The 23,579-nt window shown below is 45.5% G+C and overlaps 1 protein-coding gene across 2 annotated transcripts in view; it reads left to right on the top strand.

Moving 5' to 3' along the window:
* The window catches only part of TGFA (transforming growth factor alpha), a 115,968-nt gene that overhangs the window by 72,620 nt on the left and 19,769 nt on the right, over positions 1-23,579 (top strand). The window contains exon 3 of one of the 2 annotated variants that reach the window (XM_055539728.1): positions 22,351-22,471. In XM_055539728.1, the coding sequence (XP_055395703.1) occupies positions 22,351-22,471 (121 nt within the window). The remainder of the gene's footprint in view (positions 1-22,350; positions 22,472-23,579) is intronic. The other variant, XM_055539730.1, reaches the window with a different exon arrangement.

Consider the following 23,579-nt stretch of genomic DNA (forward strand, 5'->3'; position numbering starts at 1 on the left):
CTGCTTGAAAGTGGAGAAATATTTGTCAGTCAGCCCTAAATTTGTTGACCATAAGCTTAACAGAGGTGTGGGTGTTTGATTCATGTGTGTTTTTTTTTAAAGGAATATCAAGAGTAATATCATCATGGATCAATTCTACAGATAGATGGTTTATCCAAATAATTAATACTGCATGGATCCTGATTACAAAGTAATCATAGGGATAGAATGTGGTTTGACGGCAAATGTCAGATTGGTACATTTTCTGGAAATCTTAGTATGCCACAAATGGAACACCCGAAAGATTCTTTGCATACCTGTTGGATTACTCAGAAGCTGGAGAAGACAGAAACACCTGCTTCTTTGAATGCAACCTTGACCAGAAAGCATAACAGGCTAGCATGTCTCTGTGTCAGTTCAAAGTTTCCAACAGGAAAGAAGGAAACACTAGGTATAGTGCAGCTTCAGAAACATGTAAAATATCATGTATGAAACGAGTTGCCAGTCCAGGTTCGATGCACGATACTGGATGCTTGGGGCTGGTGCACTGGGACGACCCAGAGGGATGGAATGGGGAGGGAGGAGGGAGGAGGGTTCAGGATGGGGAACACATGTAAACCTGTGGCGGATTCATTTTGATATTTGGCAAATCTAATACAGTTATGTAAAGTTTAAAAATAAAATAAAATTTAAAAAAAAAAAAAAAAAAAAAAAGAAAAGCAGAGTCTCCAAAAATTCAGAGAAAAACCAAAAGTGATCCAATGACTAGGATTCTAAAAGGGAATGTGGCCTGGGGAGGTTGGAAGGCTTGTGATAATTCTGAGTTCATAGTCAGAGGGTACATGAGAAAGACAAGGAATAAACATTTAAAGAAGACCTGAGTGTATCTGCCGAGGGTGAGCTCTGTAATAAGTTGTGCAGAGAAGATAAAAAGAAAGACATGTCCCAAGGGATATGACAAAGAACAGTACTGAATGGCACTTTGTTGAGTGAACGAGCACATTGGTGCCTCCTGGGTGGCAGGTGTTACCCTGGGTGCTGGCAGGTGACTACAAGAATGTCAGGAAAACTGAAAGATGTGAGAAATAGAGGCCTGCCCACCTGCCTGGAAAATCCCATGGACGGAGGAGCCTGGTAGGCTACAGTCCATGGGGTCGCTGAGGGTCGGATACGACTTGAGCGACTTCACGTTCACTTTTCACTTTCATGCATTGGAGAAGGAAATGGCAACCCACTCCAGTGTTCTTGCCTGGAGAATCCCAGGGACGAGGGAGCCTGGTGGGCTGCTGTCTATGGGGTCGCACAGAGTCGGACATGACTGAAGTGACTTAGCAGCAGCAGCACATGGCTGTTGGCCACATGAAAAAAGGGATTTTAAAGCTCTATTTGGGAGCACACAGGTGAAAAAGGAAGGCATATATCCATTCCTTGGGGCAGATGGAATGAGGTTAGTGCAGAACCAAGAAAAAACTACTACTCACTGTAATTTTGTTTTCCTCTTTTCTATCAAGGAGAGAGCTCTTCAAACTAGAGAAGATAAAACAAACTTCGCAAATAAGAAATAGTCTAGAGAGGATCCTAGTAAAAGACCACCTAGTGCCGTAAATGACTTTATGGTCAGGGTTACAAGTGAATTACATCTCAGTGTACTAAGGAAACTTGTAGAAAAATCATTCCATCCCTGTTGGGGATTTTTAAGTAGTAGACTTTTAAGAAGTAGTTACTGTTGTTGTTCAGTCACTAAGTCATGTCCAGCTCTTTGTGACCCCATGGACTGCAGCACACCAGGCTTCCCTGTCCTCCACTATCTCCCGGATTTTGCTCAGACTCATATCTACTGATTTAGTGATACTATCCAACCATCTCATTTTCTGTCTCCCCCGTCTCCTCTTACCCTCAATCTTTTCCAGCATCAGAGTCTTTTCCAATGAGTCCGCTCTTGGCATCAGGAGGCCAAAATATTGGAGCTTTAGCATCAGTCCTTCCTGTGAGTATTCAGTGTTGATTTCCTTTAGGACTGACTGGTTTGATCTCCTCGCTATCCAAGGGACTCTCAAGAGTCTTCTTCAGCACCACAGTTCAAAAGCATCAATTTTTTGGCACTCAGCCTTCTTTATGGTCCAACTCTCACATTCATACATGGCTATAGTCAAACCATAGCTTTCACTATACGGACATTTGTTGGCAAAGCAATGTATCTGCTTTTTAATATGCTGTCTAGGTTTGTCATAGCTTTTCTTCCAAGGAGCAAGCATCGTTTCATTTCATGGCTGCAGTCACCATTCACAGTGATTTTGGAGCCCAAGAAAATAAAATCTGCCACTGTTTCCATTTTTCCCCCATCTGTTTGTCATTAAGTGGTGGGACTGGATGCCATGATCTTAGTTTTTTGAATGTTGAGTTTTAAGCCAGCTTTTTCACTTTTCTCTTTCACTTTCATCAAAAGGCTCCTTAGTTCCTCTTTGCTTTCTGCCTTTAGGGTGGTATCGTCTGCATATATGAGGTTATTGATATTTTTTTTCTGGAAATCTTGATTCCAGCTTATAATTCATCCAGCCCAGCATTTTGCATGATGTACTCTGCATATAAGTTAAATAAGCAGGTGACAATATACAGCCTTGACATACTCCTTTGCCAATTTTAAACCAGTCTGTTGTTCCATGTCCAGTTCTAATTGTTGCTTCTTGGCCTGCATACAAGTTTCACAGGAGGCAGGGTAAGGTGGTCTGGGTATTCTCATCTCTTGAAAAATTTTGCAGTTTGTTGTGATCCACACAGTCAGGGGCTTTAGTGTAGTCAATGAGGAAGTTTTTCTGGAATTCCCTTGGTTTCTCTCCGATCCAATGGCTGTTGGAAATTTGATCTCTGGTTCCTCTATCTTTTCTAAATCCAGTTTGTACTTCTGGAAGTTCTCATTTCATGTACTGTTGAAGCCTAACTTGAAGGATTTTGAGAATAACCTTGCTAGCATGTGAAATGAGTGCAATAGTATAGTAGTTTGAACATTCTTTGGCATTGCCTTTCTTTGGGATTGGAATGAAAACTGACCTTTTCCAGGCCTGTGGCCTCTGCTGAGTTTAAATGGTTAGAGTCATAGAACTATGTCCCAGGGCTTTTGTAAGAATTAACTCAGATGATGCATAGAAACCTAAAGTATTTGGTAAAGTAGTTTTTGTAATAGTTGTTTTTGTTGTTATCATGCAGGACTATTTTAAGAAGGGCACTAAAAAAAGTCAGGATCTGTCCTGAGGTAAAAAGTTTACAGACTTTCCCACTTAAAGAACATTTATAGAAATTGGAGTGATTAGTTATGCAATTGCACCCCACTCCAGTACTCTTGCCTGGAAAGTCCCATGGATGGAGGAGCCTGGTGGGCTCCTTCACTTTTCACTTTCATGCATTGGGGAAGGAAATGGCAACCCACTCCAGTGTCCTTGCCTGGAGAATCCCAGGGAGGGGGGAGCCTGGTGGGCTGCCGTCCATGGGGTCGCACAGAGTCAGACACGACTGAGCGACTTCCCTTTCTTTCCAGTACTCTTGCCTGGAAAATCCCATGGACGGAGGGGCCTGGTGGGCTGTAGTCCATGGGGTCGCTAAGAGTTGGACACGTCTGAGACACTTCACTTTCACTTTTCACTTTCATGCATTGGAGAGGGAAATGGCAACCCACTCCAGTGTTCTTGCCTGGAGAATCCCAGGGAGGGGGGAGCCTGGTGGGCTGCCCTCCATGGGGTCGCACAGAGTCAGACATGACTGAAGTGACTTAGCAGCAGCAGCAGCAGCAGTTATGTATTGCTGTGTAACAAATTACCCCAAAGTTTAGCAGCTTAATCAGTAAACATTTATCCCACACAGATTCTGAGACTCAGGAATTATGAAGCAGCTTAGCTGAGGGATTTTGGCTCAGGGTCTCTTATAGAGGTTGTTTTCAAGATGTCAACTGGGGCTGAACTGTCATTTGGTGGCTTGACTGGGGGCTGAGAAATGGCTCTTTCACGTAACTCTTGGGTGAAGACTTCAGTTTCTTGCCATGTGGACCTCTCCATTGAATGTCCTGATGACTTGGCAACTAGCTTCCCCCAGGATAAATGATCAGAGAGAAAGCAAGGCAGAAGTTATGGTGCCTTTTGTGACGTAGCCTCTGAAGTCACATACCATCCATATTCTATTGGTCACCCCTGACATAGTATGGGAGGCAAATTCACAAGGCCATGGATACCAGGAGCTGGGGATCACTGGGACCCATCTTGAAGGCCAGCTTTGCTGAGAGTTATCACCACAGAGTCTCAGACATTTGGAAGCTGACTGCAAATACCTGAAAGGACTGTTTTCTGGAAGAGGGAGACATTTTGTGTGGCTTCCAAGGACAGAGTCAAACTGATAATCAGAGAGTTTTCAGGGAGGCATAAGTCAACTTGGTTTGAGGCAGAACCTCATTGCAATAAGCTGACCCAAGTAGAAGGAGTTGCCTTAGAGGGTAGTGATGTGTATAAGAAGAGTCAAACGCAGCTGGATGCCCCCCTCAGGGACGCCATATGGAGGGATGGGCTCTGGGCTAGCCATAAATTTAGATATGAGCACCTCCATCTCTGTAATATTTCATTTCTGGATTAGGGGAGAATCTGGGGACATGGGACCCTTTACAGCCTTATTTCTATTATTTTGCTTTTGGTGGAAAAGAACTGTTTCATCAAAATTAAGATCTTTGTTTCTGAACCAGTGTGGCTTAGAAAAACTATTAACAGGTAAAATGACCTTGGTGTTTCTAGAATCCCCTAACATTTCTCCTTTTAAGAACAGAGTTCTGATGTGGTTGGTTTACACTTAGTCTGTGGTGTTGAGAAGACTCTTGAGAGTCTGTTGGACTGCAAGGAGATCAAGCCAGTCAATCCTAAAGGAAATGAGTCCTGAATATTCATTGGAAGGACTGATGCTGAAGCTGAAGCTCCAATACTTTGGCCACCTGATGTGAAGACCTGACTCATTGGAAAAGACCCTGATGCTGGGAAAGATTGAAGGCAGGAGGAGAAGGGGAAGACAGAGGATGAGATGGTTGGATGGCATCACCAGCCTGATGGGCATGAGTTTGAGCAAGCTCCAGGAGTTGGTGATGGACAGGGAAGCCTGGCGTGCTGCAGTCCATGGGATTGCAAAGAGTCGGACACAGCTGAGCGACTGAACTGTGGGGTTTAAACCAGGAATTCTCAATTTTTTATGAGACAAAGGCTTTAGATCTTGGAAGGGGCAGGACTGAGTTTTTCTCTTTGGGAATCCCAGCAGACCTTGGAGAGAGGGGTGAGGATACAGTTCTGGGGGTACTGGCTGGTTCAGACATCTACCAGGGGGAAACCAATCCACTCTGAGCCTGCGGAAAGTACTCGCTGACACTTCACTGGGGATTCTGTAGGGAGAACTGAGAATGCACTCATGGTAAAAATAGCTTCCTGGAAAAACTTAAGTAGTTTATGGGGGTGGTGAGGCAGTGTTACACTGGTCACCCTGTGTGCATATAATGTAGGAAATGACATTTCCTACAGGAAGGGAGACTTGAGCATACCACTTTCATTCCTTCTTCCTCCCATCTGCCCTTGGACGCTCATTGAAATGAGTGATCAATGGAACATGAAATTATTTCCAAACTTTCAGCAGTACTAGAAGCTCTGAAGAATTTCTGCCAGTGAATGTACAGATGGGATCCATCCTGCCCCAGAGCAGCACCCCCCCACCCCCACTCCAGGAGGTGAGGGGATTATCAGAAGCAGAATCAACACCTTGGAAGACCGGGGTATGTGCGTGAGAGCTGGCCATGTGCAGTGGGGTGAGGGGAGGTCCGTCTGTCTGGATCCTCTCTAAACCTCAAGAAAGGACACTAGTCAGGGCCTGTCTGAGTGATGAGCTTGGTCAGCTCTTACTCTTGCCATGGCATGGGTACCTAGCAACCAAGAGAAGAAAAAACTGGCACAAAGATAAAACCCTCTGCTGTACTTGCTCTGCCTCCTACTGAACAGATTCCTCAGATATTTAACACCAGTACTTAAACTTGGCCTTTTCTATCTTTATCTGGGCCCAAAGTGTTGAACACGGCCACACAGTCTCTAATGGAACCTATCTTAACTCTCCATCATACTCTACAAGGTAGGTCTTTGTCTGTAAAGATGATGACGCAAGACTTTACTGGCCGCATGAAAAGATTTATTATATGAGAAGAATATTCTTGAGGAATTTCAGTAAGTGTCTCTATGCTAGGGCTATGCTAAGTCACTTCAGTCATGTCTGACTCTCTGTGACCCTGTGGACTGTAGCCTGCCAGGCTCCTCTGTCCATGGGATTCTCCAGGCAGGAATACTGGAGTGGGTTGCCATTCCCTTTTCCAGGGGATCTTCCCAACCCAGGGATCGAAGCTGCAGGAGATTCTTTATCATGGAGAAGATGTTGAATTACCTCTAATTTGTGTCTTTGAGACTGCAGCTGACATTGCATCTATGAAACCACAGCAGGGAGCTATTAGTAAACACACACACACACACACAACTGCAAGGAGATGAAAAAACATGGCAACCAATTTTGAATCCACAATGGGCCAATGAGCAACAGGTTGGATATGACTGTAAATCAAATCACTGGTTTTTTTTGTTTAGTAACCTGAGAAATAGCACCAGGAGCTCAGGGACACAAAGATAAAATTACTGAGGAGAAAAATGTGAAAAACAGAACTAAGTGATCCAATATACAGATAATAATATTTCCAAATGAAGAAAGAAAAGAGCAAACTAAGGTTGACACAGTCATGGATGAATTAATTAAAGAGAACTTTTCCCCTGATAGCTCAGTCGGTAAAGAATCCGCCTATAACTCAGGAGACCCCGGTTTGATTCCTGGGTCGGGAAGATCCACTGGAGAAGGGATAGGCTACCCACTCCAGTATTCTTGGGCTTCTCTTGTGGCTCAGCTGGTAAAGAATCTGCCTACAATGCGGGAGACCTGGGTTGGGAAGATCCTCTGGAGAAGGGAACGGCTATCCACTCCAGTGTTCTGGCCTGGAGAATTGCATGGACTGTATAGTCCATGGGGCGCAGAGAGTCGGACACGACTGAGCAACTTTCACTCACTCAAGCTGAAAAAGATGTGTCCTTAAGAATGAAAGCATTAACTTTCAATGTAACTTGACAAATTTTCGTTACAAAGGAAAAAATCTCATAAGCATCCAGGTGAAAACAAAAAACAGGTTTCTTAGAAAGAATACTACAATGAAACCAGCTTCCAGGCCCCTCATCAACTACAAGCCACAAGTCAGTGGTAGGTGGCCTTACAGGGGCTACAGATTGTGACCCAAGTGTTATTCACATACAAAGCCATAAACATGGGTTAGTAAACAGAAGGATGTTCTCTGACACATAATATTTCACGATGTAGACATACCCTCACAGGCTCTTCCTGAAAAATGTTCAAATATCCTCTACAGCTAGATAGCATGTGTATCAGGATTAAAAGCCCCCAAATGGGGACAATGTGGTATAGAAAAAGTAGTGATGATGTGTGTCCAAGTAACGGTTGTTGATTTAGTTACCCTACTACAGATGTCAAAATTAATTCTTAAAGTTACATATGGAAATAATTAAAAGGGACATGAAATCAGACTGTGAAGTGAAGTGAGGTCACTCAGTCATGTCCGACTCTTTGCGACCCCGTGGACTGTAGCCCACCAGGCTCCTCCGTCCATGGAATTCTCCAGGCAAGAATACTGGAGTGGGTTGCCATTTCTTTCTCCAGGGGATCTTCCCGACCCAGGGATCGGACCCAGGTCTCCCACATTGCAGGCAGATGCTTTAACCTCTGAGCCACCAGGGACTGTAGTAACTGGTAACTGGGGACAAGAGAAAGGGGGAAGTAGAAGGACACTACATTTCTTATCTAAAAGAATGTCTAGTTTCATTCTTAACTTTGATAATTAGGAGAAATAAATATTTTAAATTTAAAGATGACACCAGTAGATTAAAAGAGAATATGTATATTCTAGATCATTAAAAGAGAAAAGTCAAAGAAACATAGTTCCTGATGCAAAAGGATAGCTGCTGCTGCTAAGTCGCTTCAGTCGTGTCCGACTCTGTGCGACCCCATAGACGGCAGCCCACCAGGCTCCCCCGTCCCTGGGATTCTCCAGGCAACTATACTGGAGTGGGTTGCCATTTCCTTCTCCAGTGCGTGAAAGTGAAGTCACTCAGTTGTGACCGACTCATAGCGACCCCATGGACTGCAGCCTACCAGGCTCCTCCATCCATGGGATTTTCCAGGCGAGAGTACTGGAGTGGGGTGCCATTGCCTTCTCTGAAAAGGACAGCAACAGCAGAAAAAAGAAAACTACTAGAAAAAATAAGCATTTGTAAAATATTTTAGAAAGTAGTGGTTATTTCTCAGCAATGGCAATTAATTTTCTTAGCACTTTTAGATTTTCTAAAATTTCTACAATGAACATGTGTTACTTTTTAAATAACAAATTATAAAGCTCTTTCTGGCACTGTTATGAAAGTTGTTTTATAATAACACACTACCAGTAAAACTAAAGGCTGCATGGAAAGCCCCCATTGATATTGATATTATTGAGATCCTTTGATGTAGATGGTCATGTATTTTTTTTCTGGTGATTTAAGATTTTATGACTGGTGAGATACAAGAGGTAGCAATTTGGAGAAATTGTAGGGCACCACCTTCTGTATCAGGAGGACTGAAGATATGGTAGACACGGTGCTATCCTGCCTTGGTGATATTTTGTCCAGAGAGATTTGATAACCTGGTATAGACACATATCATTTGTGTCATTTTGGTCAAAACAGCTGGACCTTGGCTGCTGTAAAGTTGTGGCAGCAGGTCTTTATATTTTGTCGTGTTCTCAGACTTCCACTTGAAGGAGTAGCCTTTGCTCAGTTACAAATGCTGGTCTCATAAACATTCTGCAAGGACAGGTCCTTCCTGGCCCCCAAAAGACTATCACCAACCCTGCAAAGGGGTGTGAGCATTGATCTGACCCTTGTAGGTTGGAGACGGGACAGAACATACCTTAAGGTGAGGAGCAAAGGGTTCAAACTGGAGGCTTCCAATAAGAGTCAGATGGACTTGAGATTCTAAGTGTAAGATATGTTTGTATTTGGATGAGGTTCCCAGAAAGGACTATGGGAAAAAAGGAGAAAAGGGAAGTGATTTATTAAGAGGATTTTTCCCTCATCAGAAATTCACTAACCCCCAAACACTGTCCATACTTCAGACTTAGCACTGGAGTTACACTCCCTGCTGCAACAGACAAACCCTGAATGCTGTTTGCTGCTGCTGCTGCTAAGTCTCTTCAGTTGTGTCTGACTCTGTGCGACCCCGTAGACAGCAGCCTACCAGGTTCCTCCGTCCTTGGGATTCTCCAAGCTGTTTACTTCCTGCGTATTTCAAAGTCTGTGCAGGTGTTCCTGGCCCTTCAGACTTCTTCCCTTGTAGTTATCCAAAGGCCCAGGCTCAGTGCCCCTGGAAGGACATCTAGCCAGCAGCTGGAAAAAGAAAAAGGGAGATCCCCCCGCAGAGGCTTCTATGGACCAAAGTGGTGCATGTAACTTCTGCTCACATCCATTGGCCATAACCTGGTCACATTTACCTGCAAGGGAGTCTGAGAAGTGTAGTCTGTGTGTCTAGGAAAGAAAATAACACAGGTTTAGAGGAACTCATGGGAGTTTCTGCCACAGATTTTTTCCTTCTCATTCCCTGCCTCCTTCACAGAATGGTTTCCTTACTGTCCTCTTTCAGTTAAAAAAAAAAGACATGAGTGTAGGAGTTGGAAGTGGAGTAGATAGTGGAAGCGTGTGAGGTTTCCGTGCCTAAGAGGCCAAGCCTGAGGTCAGCTTTTATTAAACGTCTTTCATCTGAGCATCATCTGTCTTCTCCAAACATTTGTTTTGTGTCTCCCTCCTCCTCGCCCTTTAGAATGATAAAACACAAGGCAGTAACATGCCATGCAGATTCAAATCTAAATTTCTAAAGGCTGGTCTTCTATATAAAAATTGTTTAAACTTTACCTTTTTAATACTGTGCAATTTTAATGTTAAATAATGTTTATTTTCAAACTCTAAATGTTCACTTCATAAAATTTGAAAAATTATTAAAAAAAAATGATTGCCCATAATCCCACCACTCTCTCAACATCTCATGGTTTTCCTTCTGGAATATAATCTTGATTAAAGGACTCTTATCTAAGGGCAGCCAAAAACCATCAATATAACACCCAGGTTGAAAAGGACAAGTAATGTATTTGTCATGGGACAAAGTCCCAGTCACAAAAGTCACATCTGAGTTTTTAAAGCTGTTGAGCTTTGCCTTAAATTTATCTCTGGATACCTCTGTTTCCTCACTTTACAATGAGGAGTGTCCTTCATCTACCCAGACTGCATCTGCAGACTGTAAAAGAAAAAGGCATCTGTCAAAAGTTCTGAGGGCATAGAATGTTCTAGAAAAACAGTCATCCCAATAGCGCTTACATATACTCAATGTGGGGGTTTGAAGGGATTATGGTTCAAAGACTCAACAAGAGGAAGCATTTTTTCCTGAGGGGGAATTGAGGGTTTCCTGCCAACCTCTTCACCTAACAATTTTGATATTAATAAAGAGAACAGAAACACACAGAGACTGCAAACCCAGGTAGCCCCAGGCTCCAACGGGGCTGCTCCTTCAACAAAGTCAAAAGAGAATTCCCCATCTAGCAGGGCTCAGCTGTGGTTCCCAGAGCCGTTCACATCTGGATTCAGAGCTGGCTGATGAGAGCCAAAGGTAGACATCCTTGTTTACTTTGTAAACGGAAGTTTGAAATGAAATCTTTTCAAAATTCTGGTTGACACCCAAGAGGATGTAATTAGAACAAGGGGCTTTCTGGTTTGAAGATGTAGAATAAAGAAATGATCTGTCTCTTTGAAATCAAATTATTAAATTGTAACAGAGGTGGGAGGTTTGACTTTCAGTCTTCAAAGCGGAGTCATGACGGGCAATTTTCTTAGTTTGGTTTTTTGCTTTAAATCATAAAGGCCAAGGTAGAGAAGAAGCAATCAGGGGGCTGGAGAACGGGGTCTGCAGGAGAAAGAAGAGCTGATTGGGGATGGGTGATCTTCCGTGTCCTGTGTATTTCCCTTCTTTTTCCAACTCATGTACTTAAAATGCAGTTTGGGGGCTACTTGGGGGCATCTCACGCATGCCTCTCGCTCCCTTCCCCATGAACTTTAGGGGAGGAGGTGGTATTACTGGTGGAAGCTGGACACACGTAAGAGGCCAAGTTGAAATTCATAATGCTGCGCATCTTTAGATGAGTAGCCCACACTTCACATGATGTCAATGAAATTGTATTTTAGATTCCTAAAGCCTCTTTGCTAATTAAAACCATTTTGCCTTGGGACTTTTAGCTCTTTTAATTCTAAAATAGCCTTGAGAATTTCATGGTAATTCCTGATTAGTTTACTCTTCAAATGAAAGCGTTGTCTTAACTGCAGAAGGTGCCCATGAGGGTTTAACCCTCACCTCACTCTTTGGCTCTTTCTCCCTCTCCCCAACCCCGTCTCTCTGTCTCCCTCTTTTTTCTCCCTTTCTCTCTCTCTCTCACACACACACCCTCTCGAAAGTGACACACCCTCAGGAGCTTTAGATTCTGCCAACCCATGAGTTCTGGTTTTAGCTCTACCATTTGCTAACTTAGCAACATTGAACATCCTTAACCTCCCTTGGCTTTACTTTCCTCATCTGTAGACTGGGGTAGTAATGAGCACCTCACAGGACTTTGGTGGGGATTAAATAGGATTCTCTGTATAAAATGCTGGGTATTGTGCTTGCATTTAGTAGACAGTGTATTACTGGTATTGTTGTTCAGTCACTCAGTCGTGTCCGATTCTGCAACCCCATGGACTACAGCACACCAGGCTTCCCTGTCCTTCACCATCTCCCAGAGTTTGCTCAAACTCATGTCCGTTGAGTCGGTGATGCCATCCGACCATCTCATCCTCTGTCGTCTCCTTCTCCTGCCTTCAATCTTTCCCAGCATCAGGGTCTTTTCCAGTGAGTTGGCTCATCACATCAGGTGGCCAAAGTGTTGGAGCTTCAGCTTCAGCATCAGTCCTTCCAATGAATATTCAGGGTGATTTTCTTTAGGATGGACTGGTTTGATTTCTTTGCTGTCCGAGGGACAACTACTACTATAACTACTATTAATAATAACAGTAATCATTATTATTAGCATCACCACAGTCCAACTTCAGAAAACCCATATTGGGTTAAAAAATTTAAGTCCAGGTACTTTGTTTTTTAGGAATAGAATGGTGCTTTAATTTCAAGGAGAGTATTGGTAAAAAAAAAATTGCTGCAAACACCAAACTTACTGGGAAACTTTAGATGAACTTGTTTCCTATTTCACTCAGAAAATTTAAGCCATCAGAAGAGAACTCCTCCAGGCTCCTACAACTCTATCTACCAATTTGCCAACACCCATTCAATTATATGCTACCTTCCTCTTGACTCTTATAAATACATTATCTGAGCTTCTATTCTAAGGAAACCAACCTCATATACACTGGACCTCATCTCTTTATATTTTACATAAGGACAATGGTCAAAAATCTTTTTTATCTACATGTCCCTTTTTCGGAATCATTTTACATCATAAACCCAGGTACTTTAGATCAGTAGTCCCCAATCTTTTTGGCACCAGGGACCAGTTTTGTGGAAGACAGCTTTTCCATGGACCAGGATTGGTTGGGGGGGTGGTGAGTGGGGGTGGTGGTTTGGGGATGATTCAAGGTATTACATTTATTGTTTCGTTTATCTCTATTATTATACCAGCTCATTAGATGAGCTGAGGTTAGATGCTGGAGGTTGGGGAGCCCTGCCTTAGATGGGACATGAAGCAGTCAAATTGTTTTTATATTCATGTTATCCGATTCTCTTCTGTTGCATTAGAAAAAGGTACCGAAAGTAATGCAAGTTCTGCCTTTGCCTTAGAAATAACCGCAAGCAGAATGAACCCCATTGGTGTCAAATACCACCAATGAGTGATTTTTTTCTCTGAATATGTATCTGTTTTCTTTTCTGTCTTTCCTCTCCCCTCCCTCCCTCTCTGTCGCTTTCACATACACACAGGTGTTGTGTTATTTAAAGCCAATATCTTTGTAGGAAATATGTTGTCTGTTTCTTCACTGATACCTTTCTTTAAATTTGGTTCCATCACATCTGATTCCCCTTGAGTCTTATCCTAAAGAGAGAAATGCTCAGAGGGGATTAAATGAGCTCAGACGCTCCCTTAGGTTCCCTTCCCACCCCCACCCAGCATCTTGTTTAAAGCTGCAAAAGCAATTCAGAGTCCAGTATAGCCCTGCTCTGAGCCAGAAGCTCCCGATTTCTTGGACATGAGCATCACGTAGCCCAGAGGTTGGGCTCTGGGGAGGGCAGGCTTTGTGAGACCCTTGGTAGTATCCTGTGGGCCAGTCCCCACCCTCTTTGCAACTACTCCTCAATTAACCATCATCTGTGGACAGAAATCTCTTTTTCATCTATGTTTTGCAGTCACTGCTCCCTCATGGGAATAATAAGTTTCACATGTACCGTCCCCGACTCCTCCCCCAGATAAATACTTCCTCTTGCTTCTCGTAAAAGTGCCCCTTTCTGATTACTAGAAAGTCATCTAGTTTCCTAACTGCCTAAGAAGCTAAGTATTCCCCTTCCTCACAGCCACGTGACTTGCAGAGTCTGATTGAGTTTGATTATGTGCCTTCTCAGCATCTGTCTCCTGGACTGAATAGTGTTCTAATCTTCTATAGCCCTTTACTCTCTTAAAATCAAAGAGAACTGAGATAAAAGCCTAGTTCAAGTACTTTCTAGCTGCATTGGCAAGTTTACCTAAGCTTTAGTTCTGTTTCCTCATCTGAAAAATAGAGAATAGTGATGTTGACCCCACAGGTGGTTTGAGGTCTAAGGAGATAACATGGTCTCCATGCTCTTAAATGGGGGTGGAGCAGTGGGCAGGGTCTAAAAGTCAGATGAAGACCAGGGGAAGGTAAAGATCAACTAGGGTCAAAATTAGCCAGTGTTGGGAAAAAATTGCTTAAAACTGAGTAAATCTGTATTCGAGGAAAAGTATATTATCTTTGATGTATAAGATTTGCTCTCAGAAAATTGCGAGTCTTAGGGTAGGGGTGGTAGTGACAAAAATGGTGCCTCAGTGACATCAGCGGGATGGCAGGGGATGGCAGAGCTTCTCAGTTACTTTTCTGTCATCGCTTAACTGTAACAAAGGATCATCGCCCCTTAAATGATGGTCCTGTGAAGCCAGACTACTTTCAGATTGCTTTATATCTGTCCTTTTTAAAGTGTTCGCTGCCCTTGGTTTGTGAATGAGTTGAGTGATTATATCATACCACCACCACACACATCCCAAATTCAGCAGAATTGAGCTCCCCTCGATTGACTAGTTCAGTTCAGTTCAGTCGCTCAGTCTTGTCCGACTCTTTGAGATCCCATGAATCGCAGCACACCAGGCCTCCCTGTCCATCACCAACTCCCAGAGTTCACTCAGACTCATGTCCATTGAGTCGGTGATGCCATCCAGCCATCTCATCCTCTGTCGTCCCCTTCTCCTCCTGCCCCCAATCCCTCCCAGCATCAGAGTCTTTTCCAATGAGTCAACTCTTTGCATGAGGTGGCCAAAGTACTGGAGTTTCAGCTTTAGCATCATTCCTTCCAAAGAACACCCAGGGCTGATCTCCCTCAGAATGGACTGGTTGGATCTCCTTGCAGTCCAAGGGACTCTCAAGAGTCTTCTCCAACACCACAGTTCAAAAGCATCAATTCTTCGGCACTCAGCTTTCTTCACAGTCCAACTCTCACATCCATACATGACCGACCACTGGAAAAACCATAGCCTTGACTAGATGGACCTTTGTTGGCAAAGTAATGTCTCTGCTTTTGAATATGCTATCTAGGTTGGTCATAACTTTCCTTCCAAGGAGTAAGCGTCTTTTAATTTCATGGCTGCAATCACCATCTGCAGTGATTTTGGAGCCCCCCCAAATAAAGTCTGACACTGTTTCCACTGTTTCCACTGTTTCCCCATCTATTTCCCATGAAGCGATGACTAGTAGCCCTTAGGAATGAGATGTATCTTCCTACTCCTGTGAATGTAACTGAGACTACTCTCCTGTACTCTGCTGACGCCCACTGTTTGCTTGAAACCACGCCCTGTTCAGCTGCCCCTCACACTGGCACAGGAAATGCCCTCATTTGTTGTCTTCCTCTCTGTGGTAAAGGTCAGAAGCGTTAGCACGCTCGGTGCTGACAGTGCTCTTCCTTGTCAGGATCACTTCTAAAATTTGTGATAGTTCTTTTTCTCACTCCCCTAATGCCCAGGGGAACCAGGGTCCCTGCTCACCAGTCTCTATCTGGGGAGGTGCCTGTGCCCTACACCACCCCTTTCTCTAAGCCCTGGCTTAGCACTTCTGCCGCCCAGGTGTAAGCCTCTGTACCAGCCTTCCCCTCACACACCGGCTAATTCTGCAGGTTCATGCATTGGCTCATGTAAGCCTGGAGTTCCATCCCTGTAAAATGGGCTCACTGGGAGCCTAAAGCAAGCCTTCTCCACCCCAGAACTGAGCCCCAGAGGAGTTTGTGCCGCTGGCCTTGGCCCTGGGAGCACCAGCAAGCTGATCTCAGATGCACTCAGCTCCATCCGCTCCCCTAACTTTACAGGGGCTGCTGACCAGCTCCCATCTTCATAAAATTCATCTATTGCCTTTTCTCCTAGACATTCCAGAAGCATTACTTGGCTTTAGACACTTTAGTGTCTGAAGAGAAAATACTCAGCCCCAGGTGAAAAACCTGTCTGAAAGTTCCTACTAAAAAAACAGGTGTCAGTCTTAGACTGTCAGAAAGTTAGCCATATCTGAGGAAGTAATGAAATGGCTATTAATGATGTAAGCTTCACAACAGGCAAACGTGCTTGCAACTGCTGATGTCTGGAGAAGAGAGTTGAGGAGTCGGCTCCGAGGGACCAGCCCCGCAGAAAATCCAGTTAGGGCTGCTTTTCAAGGGGGTGATTGTCCTCAGCGGTGTGGACGCCGCCTCCCCACACCCCTGGGGGAGCAGGGGTGTTAGAAGGCAGTGTTCAGATGGCTGCCTCTGACCCTTTTGACTGCAGAGACCCCTGCTTGAGTTGAAGCCGTGGTTTCCACACCCCCTAGATTGCTATTCCAGACCTTCTTCCTGTGAGTGGGGCGGGGGTTCCAGGCCCTATTAGTGGGTCTGTGGTCTCTAGGCAAAGCTTTCATAGCTTCATGAGAGAACAGCAGTGTCTGCGAGAAACGCATTTGGTTAACAAGCTGCGGAGGCCTCTCATAAATTTCAGAGCAACAGGAACTGAAGGACTTCAAAACTCCAACTGCAGATGGGCTTGGTATGAGGTCTGTTCCGCAAACCAGAGCATTTGATTTTCCAATCAGCCCACATGTGCATCAGACCCAGTGCCTGGAGGAGAGGAGGGCAGGGTCTGGAGCCCAAGGGAGGGGCAGCCTACTCACTCCTCCCTGCCTGGACCCCCAGGGCCTCCTTGGAGTTTCTGTTGGCCTCACCTTTCTTTTCCAAGTGAGGTGGGGTTTTCTGTTTTAAGTGTCTAGACCTTTCCTTCCTTCACTTTGATATTTACTTGAGTTTCCAGAAAGAAGAGAGAGAAAAACTAAGAGGGAGAAAGTAGAGGAGGGTAGAGCAAAAATAAGGCGAGAGAAGAGGGGGAAGGGAAACAGAGGGACAGAGGCAGGCTGAAAGACTCCTTCTCTGGGAAGATGCTGGGAGTCGGGGAGTTTCCTTGTATGGCTCATAGTTATGTGTGAAAATGAAGCTGCTCAGTCATGTCCGACTCTTTGCAACCCCATGGGCCATGGAATTCTCCAGGCCAGAATACTGGAGTGGGTATCCGTTCCCTTCTCCAGGGGATCTTCCCAACTCAGGGATCAAACCCAGGTCTCCCTCATTGCAGGCGGTTTCTTTACCAGCTGAGCCACAAGGGAAGCCCAAGAATACTGGAGTGGGCAGCCTATCCCTTCTCCAGTGGATCTTCCCGACCCAGGAATCAAACCGGGGTCTCCTGCATTGCAGGCAGATTGTTTACCAACTGAGCTATCAGGGAAGCCCCTCATAGTTATGTAAGTGAAAGAAAGAAAGTGAAGTTGCTCAGTCGTGCCCGACTCTTTGCAACCCCATGGATAGTAGTCTGCACCAAGCTTCTCCGTCCATGGGGTTTTCAAGGCAAGAGTACTAGAGTGGGTTGCCATTTCCTTCTCCAGGGAATCTTCCCAACCCAGGGATCGAACCCAGGTCTCTCACATTGTAGACAGACGCTTTACTGTCTGAGCCACCAGGGAAGTCCCATAGTTATGTAAGTTACCAGCAAATCCTCCACCTGATGTGACCGCCCGCCCTGCCTGGCCATAAGGCCAGCAACCAGCATGTAAGGCACACTCAGAAAGCAAAGCCTCTTCTCCCCTCCCAGCCGTGCCCAGAGCCGCTTTTCTCCACAGCATCCCTGGAGCTTGTGTTAGCATCAGTAGGACCGGTCTCGTCTGTGAGCATACCATGCTGCGGTGTTGGGGTTTTCAGTGCAGATTCTAGTGGTACCTGAGGCAAATACCTATAAAAGCCCCAAAACAGGAATAAAATCTCCCCCTGACCTGTAGGGAACTTCGCATGCTGCATAGGGCTTTTAGGTTTCTCAGCCCAGGAGACTTAGCCAGGCTGCCCCCTGAGGTTGCTGCAAGTGCAGAGGGCCAGGAGGTGGCCCAGCCTTGGGCCATATCTGGTCTCGTCCTCCCCATCCATTTCCCAAGCACAGGTCACACCCCCCCAGAACCACTGGACTGGAAACAGGAACCATCCTCACTGCACACATTGAGCTGCTCGGGGTTAAGCACCAGGATGGCACCCAATGCAGACCTTGAACTAAATGCTCACTCTTAAAATGTTTGGGATGTCACGTGAGGTCAAGCTCATATGACAGAATAGAAATCAAAAGTTTTCATGAGTATGTCTGTGTGTGTGTGTGTGTGTGTGTGTGTGTGCAGGCACACAGGCAATGTGGGACTGTAGCCCACCAGGCTCCTCTGTCCATGGAATTCTCCAAGCAAGAATACTGGAGTGGATTGTCATTTCCTTCTTCAGGGGATCTTCCCAACCCAGGGATCAACCCTGGGTCTCCTGCATTGCAGGCAGATTCTTTAACAACGATGCCACCAGGCAAGCCCAGTTCTCCCAAAGTGGTGGATTAAGGATGAGTTTTATTCTCGAAAATGTTTTTTATTTTACATTGGCACTTACAAAAGGTTTCCACAGTGATGTATCACTTTTGTAGTCAGGAAAAGGGGGTTTAAGATAAACAATATTTTAGTGATCATGATCATCACCTAGCATCCCTTGGTCCCGTCAGCACCTGGGGTTGAGTCAGAACAGTGGGTTGTGGAAGACCAGGAAGCTACCTTCTAAGCATCAGACTCCCCACCTCATCCTGCTCTCTGACTGCAGGGAACAAAGCAGCCGTGTTCGCCTTCATCACTGTGACGAAGGCAGGGAGTTTCCCCATTGCCTGGGCTCTTTGGCTCTTAGCTGTTGAACAGCAGGCGGTGACATTGGCAAGTGTCTCTGCCCTGTCTTCCTGGAAGATGTTGTTCACCATAACACTTGAAGTCCCCTTCAAAAGCAGCTGTAGAAGTTGCCCTCTGACCATAGACCTGGGCAAAGCTGAGCCTGTCCTGCGTATGCAAAATGGGTGCTGCTGCTAAGTCGCTTCAGTCATGTCCGACTCTGTGTGACCCCATAGATGGCAGCCCACCAGGCTCCTCTGTCCCTGGGATTCTCCAGGCAAGAACACTGGAGTGGGTTGCCATTTCCTCCTCCAGTGCGTGAAAGTGAAAAGTGAAAGTGAAGTAGCTCAGTCGTGTCCTACTCTTCGAGACCCCATGGACTGTAGCCTACCAGGCTCCTCCATCCATGGGATTTTCCAGGCAAGAGTACTGGAGTGAGGTGCCATTGCCTTCTCCAGCAAAATGGGTGCATTTCTATCTAATGGACTGTGTGCATCCTTGCTTAGATGGCCTGGAGGCATGGAACATCAGCACGTGCTCAGGACTCTGATGTGTCTTCGTGTGTAACCTGATACCTGACTTCTTGGTTCATTTAGACCCCTGCCCTTGTATTCCTTTGTCTGCTCTGCCCTTCCCATTCTCACTGCCTGTCTCTGTCTCTTTCTGTTTCTTCCTCTTTCCCCCATTTCCCTCCTCCGCCCCCTCTCTCCATCTCTGTCTCTCCTTCCCTCTGTCCTTTCTGTGTATCTTCTCTCCCTCCCCGCCACCCACCCAATAGCCCCTCCCTCTCCATCTCTCTCTCTCTCTTTCTCTCTCTCACACACACACACCTTTCCCACTTGCATCTCCTTTCTGTGGTACCTATTTTTATAAAGCCTCAAGTCATTTATGAGATGAGGCAAAATATCCATAAATACAGGTTAAACAAGATCGCCACACGGAGTCTCCTCCTGCCCCATCAGCTCTGGGGAGTAGTGTTCCCACAGACAGATTCCAGGTGTTCCTTTTAATATGTTTCTGTTGACCTGACACTTCACCACCAAGACCGTCAGCGGATTCTAGGCTTTAGTATCACAGAGGAGCTTGGAGAGCTGGAAGATGATCGGCTCCAACAAGTGTCCCTTTCAGGAGCCCTGTTGTTTTACTCTTCTGAGAGGCCTCTTGTCTCTCTCTCCATTGTTTCCTGTGATACTAGCTTGGTTCTGGTGATGAGTGCCCATCAGAATCACCCAGAGGGCAAAAGGTGCTGTATGTCAATTCTGTCTCAATAAACCTGACTTTAAAAAAAAATCACTTGGGCTGGGCAGCTTGTCACACAAATTCCTAGGCCCCACCTCAAGGATCCTAATCCTGTAGTCTAGGGTGGGGCCCAGGAACTTGGCTTTCTGACAAGCTGCAGGGATGTGAAGCTGTCGGCCCACAGATCACACGTGAAGGAGCCTGGCTGTGAGCCCTGACAAGGGACTCGAAAGAGCCACTTGGAGGAGGTTGTCTAAAAGGCCTTCTATAGAGCTTATCAAAAGCCTTTTTTGACATCTAATCAAATTAGATCCACTGGTCTCCAGTCCCTTCATCTCTCCATATTTGCCCCTTGACGAGTTTAGTGAGCACAGAAATGCTGGTTATGTGACCTACAGCAGACCCTTTCAGCCTCAACTTATCATCCCAGTGTCTGCTGTCGGCAAGTGGCCAAGCCACTCATGAACCACCTGGGCCCAGGACTCGTAGGTAACTGTAATCAGCCCCCGTGTCCTGGAGGCGACTGCTGGGCAGGGACGTGCTGCAGGCAGGAGCAGGGCTGGCCAACTGTCCTGGCTTGGGGCTTCTCTGCTGGTCTTCACATGTGAAAGTCACTATCTTCAGTGACTGAAAGGCACCCCTGGACTTTTAGTTGCACTTCAGTGACTTATGGGGAGAGGAGGAGATTATATACTAGAGTGGTCTGGTCACATGTGGGGACTCATTAGCATCATGGAATTGTGGGTGCTGATAACAGAAGAGCTAATAGTGAGCACGGTACTTAATACGCTTGGCCTCGCTCAACCTCAGAGCCACCACGAGGCAGAGGACCCGCCGTCTCACAGAGGTGGAAGCTCAGAAGGGCATCCAGGCAGCAGGGGCAGGACCCTATTCCATGTCTTTCTGCCTCCTCAGCCCAAGGTCATGACCCCTAAGGGCTCTGCATCAAGGATTCTGCTGTTTTTTTTGTTGTTGTTCAATCGCTAAGTCATGTCCAACTCTTTGTGGCCCCATGGACTGCAGCATGCCAGGCTTACCTGTCCTTCACTATCTCCTGGAGTTTGCTCAATTTCATGTCCATTGAGGTGGTGACGCTATCTAACCTCTCATCCTCTGCCTCCCCATTCTCCTTTTGCCTTCCATCTTTCCCAGCATCAGGCTCTTTTCCATTGAATCAGCTCTTCGCAGCAGGTGGCCAAAGTATTGGAGCTTCAGCATCAGCCCTTCCAATGAATATTCAGGGTTGATTTTCTTTAGGATTGACTGGTTTATTCTGCTTGTAGTCCAAGAGATTCTCAAGAGTCTCCTTCAGCACCATAATTTGAAAGCATCAAAGCTGTGCTTTTTAGGCTCTGTTTTTTCCATTAGAATTATGAGTTTTCCAAAATTGTGATACTTCTAAAAGCAAATCATAAATAGATAGCAACATGAGTTTACTATTTCATGATGGTTGAAAATCTTACCATATGAAATCGGAGTTTAATTCACTCAAAAACACAAGAGCTCATGCACATATATTTCCCCCCCAAAAAATATATGAGGACGACCTACTCCCTAAATGCCCAAACACAAATATAAGAGAACCTTTTGAAAGATGCAACAAAAACATCTCTCATGCCATCTTGAAATAGCTACCTACTGTGTCTGAAGGGTTATTTGGACAAAACAGGGCTACTGGAGCCTAATAAATCCCTTTGGGCTGGTCAGTAGGTGACGTGTGGTTCCTTACAGTGCTTCTGAGCAGCCTGAGAAGTCTCATGATGGCCCAAGCTCCTGAGAGTCACAGAGCTCCGAGTGGACCTGACTCTGTTACCTCTCCCTACCGCCACCCTGGCTTTCCCAGCCCTGCCTGTGCCACTCCCAGGTGGACTTGGATGCATTAAGTCATCTTCACGGCATGATCACAACTGATCCCACCACCCCAGAGAGACCCTGCCACCATGTTTCTGTAAATCCTTCCCAGACTTCTTCAGGTCTAAATTTCTGTGTGTTTGCATAGAATCATACTATATAGACCACACTGGAAATGCACCGCTTCTCTTACAGTTATATATCATGAACATCTTTTTGCATCATAATTCTTCCTCAGCATCAACTGAATGGTTAAATAGTACTCTTTTGTAACTTTCTTCAGTTTCTTGCCTTTAAAACAGATTTTTATGGAGGCTGTCTTTTAAAAAAATGATCTCTGTCATTTTGCAAAAGTAAAATTAGGTCGTTCTTGGGGAATAGGCTTTAAATAGTAAAATTGCTGTGATATATCTGAATTACACTGAGGCTTTGGGGGAGACTGTTTTGTTTCATACAAAGCTAAGTAAGTAAAGCCCCCTGGAAAGCTCACAAGCAGGTTCTGGACTGGCCGTTAGATAATTCATGAGAGCTGAGGAGGAGATGCTGGTAGGGACTAGAAACCCCAGCCATCCGGGCTCCTTCTGCAGGGGGGTGGGGACCTGTGGTATGTCTTGCTGTGCCTTGACTCTGAGCCAAATGTCTTCTTTCTCCCCAGCAGACCCGCCCGTGGCTGCAGCTGTGGTGTCCCATTTTAATGACTGCCCAGATTCCCACAGTCAGTTCTGCTTCCATGGAACCTGCAGGTTTTTGGTGCAGGAGGAGAAGCCAGCGTGTGTGTAAGTGTCCCCTATGGTCTGCAGTGCTGGGGCTGCAGGCGTTCCAGCCACCACTTAAAACAGCATTTACCTCCACAAGCCATGCCAGAGCCGCCTGAGAACCCTGGACCCAAACATAATGGAGAATCAGAACAGTGGGCTGAGGGACACCTTGCTTCAACCCTGCTGGTCCCGGCCCAGAGGCACTGAGGCTGGATTCCTAGGACGTGGAGCCTGGGTGTCTGCATTTTTAACAAGCATCTCAGGTGGCTGCTGGGTTCAGCAAAGTCTAAAACTTCCTGGGTTCAAGTGAGGTTTTTCCTTTTTTTTTTTTAATTGAAGTAAAGTTGATTTGGGCTTCCCAGGTGGCTCAGTGGTAAAGAACCTGCCTGCTAATGCAGGAGACACCAGACATGAGGGTTCCATTTATGGGTGGGGAAGATCCCCTGAAGGAGGAAATGGCAACCCATTCCAGTATTCTTACCTGAAAAATCCCAGGGACAAAGGAACCTGGTGGGCTACAGTCCGTGGGGTTGCAGAAGAGTCAGATATGACTGAACGCACCTGCATAGTGGATTCACAGTGTTGTGTTAGTATCAGGTGTGTAGCAAAGCAATTCAGTTATATACTTCTATATATAATACATGTATTCTTCCTGAGATTCTTTTCCATGATAGGTTATTATAAGATATTTAATATTGTTCCCTGGGCTATATAGTAGGTCCCTATTATTTGCCCATTTTATATATAGTAGTATATATCTGTTAATCCCAAACTCCTAATCTTGGATTCAAGTTTAATTCACTACTTAGAATTTTTGGAGAGCAAGACACTGGGTTGGATCCCTCTGAGTGGCCAGTATCTCTGAGATGAAGTCTGTGCCCTCTGGCATCTTTACCGCACAGCTAATAAAGTAAGCCAGAAGGGCACACAAAAGGTTGGTGTGCCTGATTGGCAACAGGACAGAACAACTTGGGAACAAAGATGGGCATAGCGGGCCCAGCATGAGGTGGGGTGGGGGTGGGGGGGTGGGGGGCAGGGTGCAGGGAGGCTTGCTTCTTAAAATATAGCTGAGCCCACCCACATCTACTGAATCAGAATCTCTAGGAATGGGACCCAGGAGTCACAT

This window comes from Bubalus kerabau, chromosome 11 (assembly GCF_029407905.1).
Source record: "Bubalus kerabau isolate K-KA32 ecotype Philippines breed swamp buffalo chromosome 11, PCC_UOA_SB_1v2, whole genome shotgun sequence".
Classification (NCBI taxonomy): Eukaryota; Metazoa; Chordata; class Mammalia; order Artiodactyla; family Bovidae; genus Bubalus; species Bubalus kerabau.